This window comes from Carlito syrichta, unplaced genomic scaffold (assembly GCF_000164805.1).
Source record: "Carlito syrichta isolate Samal-C Ts95f unplaced genomic scaffold, Tarsius_syrichta-2.0.1 Scaffold303504, whole genome shotgun sequence".
In the NCBI taxonomy this organism is placed as follows: Eukaryota; Metazoa; Chordata; class Mammalia; order Primates; family Tarsiidae; genus Carlito; species Carlito syrichta.
Window position 1 is genome coordinate 527,489 of NW_007247600.1, and position 10,654 is coordinate 538,142.

Below are 10,654 nucleotides of genomic sequence, written 5' to 3' on the forward strand. Positions count from 1 at the left end.
CACCACCCCAGCGGCTTTAACGCGTGCTGTCCTTTTTCATTTTCTATGAGGGAAAAAAGAGAGTCGATATTCCATGTAGTTGGACCCCTGTCCTAAAATGAGTATCATTTATTCCTACTAAAAGTAAAAAAGAAAACTTATGTAGACACAGAAAAGGTGAAAAGGTTGGAAGCACCTCCACTAAAAGACATAAAAGTGAACTAGCAAATTAGGCTCATACCAGATTTTTTTTTTTTTTTTGGAGTAGGAATCTCACTCTGTTGCCCAGGCTGGAGGGCAGTGGCACGCTCATGGCCACCGCCGCCTCGACCTGCTGGGCTCCGGCGATCCTTCCGCCCCAGCCTTCCAGGGAACTGGAACTACAGGCACGCGCCACCACGCCCGGCTCGTTTTTGATTTATTGCGGAGATGAGGGCTCGCCAAGTTACCCAGGCTGGTCTCGAACCCGCCAGCTCAGGCAATCCTCTCACCTTGGCCTCCCAAAATGCTGGGATTATAGGCGTGAGCCGTTGTGCCCGGTCTCATAGCAGATTTTTTAAAGAGTGAGTTATTTTTTTCATTGCATGCAAACGAGGTGGTGTTTGTCATCACTGAAACTAGTAAACTGGAAATGAATTAACTGACGTGAAGCACCTGGAATCGGAAAAATATTTGCAAGAATTGTAAAGAATGTTGAGGAAACAATGTGAGTGACTAGCAGGACGGGCTCTGGAGGCAGGTGCCTGGGTTTCCAACCAGGGTACATCATTGACTCTGTGTGACTTTGCATGAGGAAGTCAGTTTCTCTGTACAACAGGGATGATAATGCTTACCCAGTAGGGCGCTGGGGGCATCGGTGATAAGGTGTTAGTACCTGTCACATGAGCATGCTGGCTGCTCCCTTACTCTCCTCACACTCACAGTTTTCTGGCACACAAAAAAGTTTCACTTCTCTTAACTGTATTTACTATTTGGGAACGGTTTAAGCTGGGGAATTTTTTATTTGAAGCCAAAGAAAAACAAAAGTCAGTTATCAGCTTGTGCCAGATACTGTGAATTTAAAGATGAATGGGGCTCATCCAGCCTGTGCCCTGAAGTAGCACACCGCCTTTTAGCAGATACTACCGATATATTAATAATTTACTAGAATGTAGTGTGTTCCATGGAAACATATTGGAAGAACTATTTATATTGGCTAAATGGGCCAAGGAAGCCTTCCTGAGGAAGTGATACTCCCTTGGTTGGGCAGGTTAGTAGGGAGAACCTTTAGAACCATTCTAAGAAGTTTCCGCTCTAGGCAAAGACTCCTTAGAGTGGCCTGAAGGAACCTTCATCATCTAACCCCTGCCAGCTTCTCCAATCTCACTTAACCCTATGTACTCTCTCCAATCTAAAATCAAACTGTGGGGAATTATCTTGAATTGTTTCTTTGATGGTTACATTTCCATTTTGTTTCCTTTCTGGACTGCAGACTGCAGATGTTCGGTCACCCAAACCGAACTCTTACTTATGGCTCTTTTCCTTCTACTTTTCTTCTCTTTCTCCTTTTCTCCATCTTATGGGAAGTTTTCTCAACTTTATCTTGCATTCTTTAAACTGAAATGTTCATTTCTGTTGCCATCTATTTTCTTCTATCTCCATTCCTATTCCTCTCCCCCATTAGCAACATTTTTGCATGCTTAATGCAAATCTTTCTGTTTGTATATGTTTTCAAAAAAGTGTATTATTTCCTGTCCTCCTATTTTTAATTTACATAAAACGATTTGTCTTTCTATTCTCTCCATTTCTAATCTCTACCTCCCATCCTCTCTTCGGATTCAGTGTTACAGTCAAATATATTATCCTGTTCGTTTTTCTGGGACTGCTGTAACAAATCACTACCAACTCTGTAGCTTAAAAAAACAAGGTCCCATAAGCCAGAGTTTCAACGTTAGTTTCACTGAGCCAAAATCAAGGTGTCACAGTATCGTGCTCCCTCTGGAGGCTCTGGGGAGAGTCTGTTCCTTGCCTCTTGCAGCTTCTGGTGGCTATTGACATTCTTTGTGCCAACATCACTCTAATCTCTGCCTTTGTGACCACTTTGCATCCTCTCTTCCTAGTGTGTATCCTTTGCCACTTTCTTATAAGGATACTTTGATTGCATTTAGGGTCCACCTGGATAATCCAAGATGCTCTCCTTATCTCCAGATCTTCAATTTAATCACATCTGCACAGATACTTTCATCAAATAAGACATCATTTACAGATCCCAGGGATTCATATGAGGACTTATCTCTGGAAGCCATTATCAGACTACCACAATTATCCATTCATAGTTTTATATGCTTATTTAGACATTGTGTATACACATATGGAACAATTTTTTTCTTTACAAACAAGAAAAATAAACTGTTCAAATACCACCTCCTCAGAAAAATTCATTCTTTTCTTTTTTTGAGGAGTCTCACTCTGTCAGCCAGGCTGGAAGGCAGTGGCACTATCAAGGCTACCGCAGCCTCAACCGCCTGGGCTCAGGTGATCCTTCCACCTCAGCCTCCCAGGTAGCTGGGATTATAGATTCTTGCCACCGTGCTCAGCTTTTTTTTTTTTTTTTTTTTTTAATTGTGGAGACAATGTCGTGCCATGTTGCCCAGGCTGGTCTCGAACTTCTGGACTCAGGCAATTCTCTCACCTCAGCCTTCCAAAGTACTGGGCTCACAGGGTGTGAGCCACCACAATCAGTCAGAGAAATTCATTCTTACCCCTTGTTCAAAGTACAGCCCTGGTCACACTTTGTCGTTTCATTCTTCCTAATTTTTCTTCCCAGTACTGTATCAGCAAGGGTTCTCTACTGCTAATAAAATAAACAACTGGCTGGGTGCGGTGGCTCAAGCCTATAATCCCAGCATTTTGGGAGGCCGAGGCGAGAGGACTGCCTGAGCCCAGTGGTTTCAGACCAGCCTGGGCAACTTGGCGAGACCTCGTCTCTATAATAAATAAAAAAATCAGCCAGGCATGGTGTCACATGCCTGTGGTTCCAGCTACTTGGAAGGCTGAGGTGGAAGGATTGCCTGAGCTCAGCAGGTCGAGGATGCAGTGGCCACGAGTGTGCCACTGCACTCCAGCCTGGGCGACCGAGTGAGACTCCAAAAAAAAAGAAAAAAAGTCAATGAAATTATCTGAGCATGGATGTTTATATCCAGGAAGTTTGTGGATAACAAATTGCTTATTTACTGGGTTTATTGATATTTATATTTCCTTTGTCTGATTTGGTAAGTTGCAAATTTTTAAAGAAATTTTTCATTTTATCTGAGTTGTCAAATTTACTGGCATGAAAGTTACTATATTATTAAAACTGTAATATCTGTAGAACCTATTATAAGGGACATTATCCCTTACATTTTTTGTTCATGCTCTCTTCCCTGTTTGCTAATTAGTATATGCAATGTACTGAATGTTCCTTCTCTCATAAATGTATATATTGAAACCCTAATCAATCCCACCATGATGATATTTGGAGGTGGGGTTTGGGAGAGGTAATTATGAGGTCTGACAATTAAGTTTGCGAACTTGCCACCATGCGCTTACGTTGGCTGCACTGTACAACTTGGCAAGGTTTCGTAACTTTGGTATATCAGTGTCTCACAGCTGTGTTCGTGTTGATGTGTGAAGGTGTCTTGCTGAGTGGCGTTCATTAATGTTGTTGCATGTTTTTGTGTGCCATTGTGAGAATGTCAGACCTTGTATTAGAGCAACGAACAAGCATTAAATTTCTCGTTAAATTCGTCAAAAATGGAAGTGAAATTGGGGATGTGTTAGTTCAAGTTTATGGGGATACTGCCATGAAGAAAATGGCAGTGTACAAATAGATCCAAATTTTTTTCTAAGGGAAGAGAAAGCGTCACTGATGAGGAGAGGTCAGGATGGCCAGCAATGAGCCAAACTGACGAAAGCATTGCAAAAATTCATTGAATTGTGTGTCAGAATCATTGGCTTACTGTGAGCAGTACAGCAGGACAAATAAACATGATAGAGAAACAGGAGAAAATCTTAACTGAAAATTTTTGCATGAGAAAGGTGTGTGCAAAAATGATTTTAGCCGGGCTCGGTGGCTCAGCCTGTAATCCCGCGCCTTTGGGAGGCTGAGGTGAGTGGATTGCCTGAGCCCACGGGTTCGAGACCCACCTGGGCAGGGAGACATCATCTCTACAATAAATCAAAAACTAGCCGGGCATGGTAGAGTGTGCCTATAGTTCCAGCTACTTGGAAGGCTGAGGTGGAAGGATCGCCAGAGCCCAGCAGGTCGAGGCTGCGGTGGCCGGGAGCGGCCACTGCACTCCAGTCTGGGGGGCAGAGTGAGACTCCAACTCAAAAAAAACCCAAAAAACAACAACAAAAAAACGGTTTTAAAGGAGCTTTTGCATCATGACAATGCACCAGCTCACACAGCACTGTCTATGAGGGACAGATAACTGTATTGGAACACCCTCCCTACTCACTTGATCTGGTCCCCAATGACTTCTTTCTTTACCCAAAGATAAAGGAAATATTGAAAGGAAGACATTTTTATGACATTCAGGACACCAAGGGTAATACGACGACAGCTCTGCTGGCCATTCCAGAAAAAGAGTTCCAAAATCGCTTTGACAGATGGACTAGGCTCCGGCATCGGTGCGTAACTTCCCTAGGGAAGTACTTCAAAGGTGACCATAGTGATATTTAGCAATGAGGTATGTAGCACTTTTTCTAGGATGAGTTCACGAACTTGTCAGACCTCGTGGGTCATGAGGATAGAGCCCTCATGCATGGGGTTAGTGCCCTTACAATAAGAGGTCAGAGAGCTAGCTAGCTCTCTTTCTACCATATGATGATACAATCAGAAGAGGGCTCTCACCGGAACTCCACCATGCTGGCACCTTGATTTCAGACTTACAGTCTCCATAACTGTGAGAAATAAATGTATGTTGCTTGTAAGGTATTCAATCTATGGTATTTTGTTATCACAGCCTGACTCAAGGCCCTATAGCTAGGGATGATCTTCTCAAAGAACACGCCTTTGCCTTTGTTTCTTAATCATTTGCCTGAAAGAATTTGAGACTATAATTTTCTCCATTATTTTATATATCATTCATTTCTGCTTTTATCTTTTTTTCTTCCTTCTACTTTCTTTTGTTTCACTTTGCTCTTATTTTTCAAGCTTCTTATGGTAGATGCTTAGATCATTAATTTGAGCTCTTTCTTCTGTTTTAGTTACATCTCACAAAATACCCTTCAGTTTGAAAAAAATTCTAATTTTCCATGGGTTTTCTTCAGTTTTCAATTTTAAAAAATTCATAGATTAATAAGAAATGTGTTTCTTTCTTTTCTTTTTTCTTTGAGTCTGAGTCTCACTCTGTTGCCCATGCTGGAGTGCGGTTGCATGCTCATGGCCACCGCAGCCTCAACCTGCTGGGCTCAGGCAATTCTTCCACCTCAGCCTTCCAAGTAGCTGGAACTACAGGCACACACTACCACACCCGGCTATTTTTTATTTATTGTAGAGACAAGGTCCTGCCATGTTGTTCAGGCTGGTCTCGAACCCGTGGGCTCAGGCAGTCCTCCAGCCTCAGCCTCCCAAAGTGCTGGAATTACAGGCATGAGCCACCATGCCCAGCCAAGTGTTTTTCTAATTTCCAGCTACTTGGAGTTTTTTCTAGATATCTTTTTATTAATTTTCTATTATAGTGAAATAACTACTCCGGAAGATTTCAATCTTTCAACATTTATTGGAACTTGTCTTATGGCCCAGTATACATCTGTCTTTGTAAACAGTACCGTGTGTATATGAAAATAATAATATTCCATAGTTGTTGGATATAATGTTCTATAAAAGTCAATTCGGTCAGGCTGGGCATGATGACTCACGCCTGTAATCCCTGTACTTTGGGAGGCTGAGGTGAGAGGATTGCCTGAGCCCGCAGGTTTGAGACCAGCCTGGGCAACTTGAGACCTCATCTCTACAGTAAGTCAAAAATTAGCTGAGCGTGGTGGCACGCCTTTAGTTACAGCTACCTGGAAGGCTGAGGTAGAAGGCTCGCTTGAGCCCAGCAGGTCGAGGCTGTGGTGGCCATGAGTGTGACACTGCCCTCCAGCCTAGGCAACAGAGTGAGACTCCAACTCAAAAAAATAAAAAGTCAATTAGGTCAAAGTGATAGTTTTTTCATATCTTCTATAGCCTTACTTATTTGATCTAATTGTCCAATCAATTGCTGAAAGACTACTCAAATCTCCAACTTTGTTATCATTTAATTCTGCCAATTGGTACAGTTCTGGTATTGTATAAATTATGCATAATATATATGCATATATATTATATATAAATGTATATGTAAAAATAAGAGTGCTTCAGTTTTTGATATCTATACATATAAACACGTATAAATGATTGTTAGGTCTTTCCAATGAATTTACTCATTTACCATTGTTAAATTTCTCTAACACTAATAATACTCTTGAGGTATACTTTTCTGATATTAACACAGTCACTCCAGACTTTTTATGTTTATTATTTGCATGGTATATCTTTTCCCATCCTTTTACTCTTAACTTATCTGTGTCTTTATATGTAAAATATATCTCTGTGGACAGAATATAGGTGATTTTTAAAAATTGATTCTGATAATCCCTGCCTTTTAATTAGAGCAGATACTTATATTTTAGATACGTACTGACATTTTTGGGTTTGAGTCTACCATTTAATTTTTTATTTTATATCTTTCCATGTATTTTCTATTTGTTTATATTTTTCTTACCTTTTAAAAAATTTAATTAAAAAATGGAATTCCATTGTAATTTATCTGTTATTGTGTTAGTTCTATCTCTTTCAGTTATTTTTAGTGGTGGCTTAGGGATTACAGTACATGTTCCTAACTGTTCTGGTCTACTTAAAGTTAATATTGTAGCACTTCATGTCAAGTGTAAAACTGTTGCAGATGGTTAAAACTGTCGCCCAACTTGGCCAACAGAGTGAGACTCCTACTCAAAAAAAAAAAAAAAAAAAAATGGAAGAAAGTACAGTTAAGTCCCCTACATAAGAACGAGTTCCAGTCTGAGTGTGCATTTGTAAGTCCAACAAAATTAGCCTAGGTACCTGACTACACAAAAAATAAACATTTTAAATCTTATAGTACAGTATCTTAAAAAATACAGTAGTACAGTATAATACAGTACAACAGCTGGCAAATGGGGCTGGCATCTAGTGAACAGGCAAGAAGAGTTACTGACTGAAGGAAGGAGAGGAGGTGGCAGATGGTAGAGATGAAGGATTGTCAGCAGTAGGAGATGGAGGGCCAGACGGAGGTAACTGGACATGTGAACACATGTTCACATCTTTGAAAGTTCACAACTTGAATATTCATATGTAGAGGACTTACTGTAATTGTCCTTCAGCCTTTTCAAGATTAGGTGGTTCTACTGTCCTTTAGCTCCTATAATTTCTTGAGAGAAATCAGTAGAATTTTGTGTTATTTATCTCCTGTATTAATGTATCTTCCCCCCCCCCGGATTAGTTTGGAATTTTCTGAGTTTCAGTAGTTTATTTATGATGTGCCTAGGTATGTGTATGTGTGTGTGTTTATTCTTCTTCAGGTTCAGCGAGCTTCTTAAATCTGTAAATTTATGTGTGTCACCAAATTTGAGAAGCTTTTGGGCATTATTTCTTCAAAAAGAATTTTTTTTTAATTTTTAGATTTTATTTTAGATTCAAGGAGTACGTGTGCAGGTTTGTTACATAGGTAGATTACGCGATGGTGAGGTTTGGGCTTCTATTGAGTCCCTCACCCAGGTAGTAAGCATGGTACCTAAAAGGCGGTTTTTCAACTCTTACCGCCCCGCTCCCTTCCTTTAGGAGTCCCCAGTGTCGGTTGCTCCCATTCTTAAGCCCATGTGTACACCAAATTAATTTTTTAAATTTTTTTATTTTTTGAGTTCTCTGTTACCCAGGCTGGAGTGCAGTCACATGCTCACAGCGACTGCAGCCTCGACCTACTGGGCTCAGGTGATCCTTCTGCCTCAGCCTTCCAAGAAGCTGGAACACAGGCATGTGCCACCACATCCCAGCTAATTTTCTGAGCTATTGTGGAGACAAGGTCTCATCAAGTTGTCCAGGCTGTTCTCGAACCCCTAGGCTCAAGCAGTCTTCTCCAAAAACATTTTCTACCTTTTTTTTGTCACCTTCCAGCACTTTAGTTGCATATATGTTAGACCTATGAATTCTGATGGAATATATGTTAGATCTTTTGATTGTGTCCCATAGATCATTGCAGCTCTATACATTTTTTCAATTTTAATTTCAAATTGATTTAAAGTCTACCAATGCTTTCATCACCTCCAATCTGCTGCTGAGCACTTCCAGTGATTTTTGTCTCATTTTTAGCTTTTTAGTTCTTAAATGTCTATTTGATCTTCCTTGATAACTTGTATTTTTCCTGTTTATTCATTATAAGCTTTTTTTTTTACATTCTTGATAATTTTTTCAATAGCTGCTTTAAAATTCTTGTTTGCTAATTCTAACATTTGATCACCTTAGGATCCTTTTCTTTTGAGTATGATTCTTTGTTTTTAGTTTCTTAGTATATGTATAATTTTGTGTCATATGAAAGACGTTGTTAATGATACATTGCAGAGATTCTGGGTTCTGTTATATTCTTCCAAAAAATATTAATTAAAAAAAATTTAACAGAGAGTTAACCTGACTTGACTCAAAACTTTATAATTTGCTCCCCCTGTGATGGGTAAAGAAGCAGCTGAAATCTCTGTGCATTTTGTTTAGCTTTAGCTATGTTGCTTGAAGTCTATCTCATGTATGTATAATTAAGGGGTCAGCCAGAGATTTAGGCAGAGTTTATACACAGAATTTTGGTCTTCCCCTTTTTGACTCTCTCCTGGAATTTTCCCCTTTCCTTTAATTTTCAGTGCTGTGGTTGCTCTAAACTCTGTTCTCTTTTTTTGTTTTGTTTTGTTTTGTTTGTTTGTTTTTTTGAGTTGGAGTCTCACTCTGTCGCCCAGACTGGAGTGCAGTGGCCGTTCCCGGCCACCGCAGCCTCGACCTGCTGGGCTCCAGCAATCCTTCCGCCTCAGCCTTCCAAGTAGCCGGATCTACAGGCGTGCGCTACCATGACCGGCTAATTTTTGATTTATGGTAGAGATGAGGTCTTGCCAAGTTGCCCAGACAGGTCTCCAACCCGCGGGCTCAGGCAATTCACTCACCTCGGCCTCCCAAAGCACTGGGATTACAGGCTGAGCTACCAAGCGCGACTGTTCTGTTTTTTAAGGCAGTAAAATTGAGGAACTCAATTGAACTAACTAGGGGTGCCTTCATTCTAAAAAGTCATAAAAATGGGAAATCAATCAGTGCCAGTTTTTCTTCTCAGTGTTGGTCCCCACCCCCACCTTCTAGTTCTGTTTACTTTGGTAGTCTCCAGTGTCTTCAGGTGGTTGTTTTTAAAAATATGTTGAAGGCTGGGTGTGGTAGTTCACAGACGTAATCCCAGCACTTTGGGAGGCCAAGGAGAGAGGACTGCTTGAGCTCAGGGGTTCAAGACCAAACTAGGCAACATAGTGAGATCTCGTCCCTACAAAAAATAGAAAAAAATTAGCTGGGCATGGTAGCCAGGAGTTCGAAGCTGTGGTGAGCCAGGATTATACCACTGCACTCCAGTCTGGATGACAGAGTGAGACTCCAATTAGAAAAAAAAACAAACATTTTTTTCAGAGTTATATTTGTTATCTACAAGATCAGTCTTATAGAACTTCCCAGTAATTAATATTTGTTGTTTTTATTACATTCATAATCTGTGATAATGAAAAATTCTCAGGTAGATAACTGAAAGACAGTTTGAAAAACACTGCCTTAAGAGACTTTTGATGAGTTCCAATAACCAAAATCTCTGGAAACATCCTATTCCTATCATTTTCCAGACCTGACTGCTCAGCAAACCCTTCTATTCTCTGAGCCCCTCAGTAGCTTTCTAGTAAATTCATTTTTTAAAACATTAGCCTTAATTCATTCTGTTGCATGCAAAGAACTATCATGGATATACTGATATGAACAATGAACATGCTTACTCGTCTTAATATTTAAAAAGCAACAACTGTCATTTACAAACAGAGATCATCTGTAAGCTGAAGACCCAGGAGGAAACCTGGCATCAGCCACAGCTCAGGGTCATGTGGCTGAAGTAAAATGAAATCAGAAAACAAATATGGCAGACATCACAGATGTCCAGCATTTACTGACAGTCAAAATTGTTTTCAGGATGTGCATGATTGTTTGCACACATGATGCCATCATTTGGGGAGGCTAAGGAAGGAGAATCACTTCTCCCAAGAGTTCAAGACCATCCTGAGCTACATAGCAAGATCCCATCTCTACCAAAAAAAAAAATCAATTAAAAGTTTCAAAATTAAGACACAGTATGCCCAAAGCAAAAAATTTTATCTCCTACAATTCCCTACTTGATTTTGCAGATGAAATACTTCAGGACCAGAGACTGGAAGTCTCTTGACCAAGGCTACAGAGTCAGAAATGATAGAAAGGAGAATCTATGCCAAAGAATCCTTGAATCACCAGTCTGCCCTTAACTTACATTTTTGGAGTTCGGACTAGTTATATAACCAAGACTTTTTTTTTTTTTTTTAGTTGGAGTCTCACTCTGTC

General features: G+C 40.3%; 1 protein-coding gene across 1 annotated transcript in view; it reads right to left on the reverse strand.

Annotated features, from left to right (window-relative positions):
- SLC18B1 (solute carrier family 18 member B1) overlaps positions 1 to 833 on the reverse strand; it is a 34,359-nt gene extending 33,526 nt beyond the window's left edge. Inside the window, exon 1 of the mRNA XM_021712629.1 lies at positions 813 to 833. Coding sequence (XP_021568304.1) covers positions 813 to 833 — 21 coding nt within the window. The remainder of the gene's footprint in view (positions 1 to 812) is intronic.
- Positions 834 to 10,654: the final 9,821 nt, after the last annotated feature.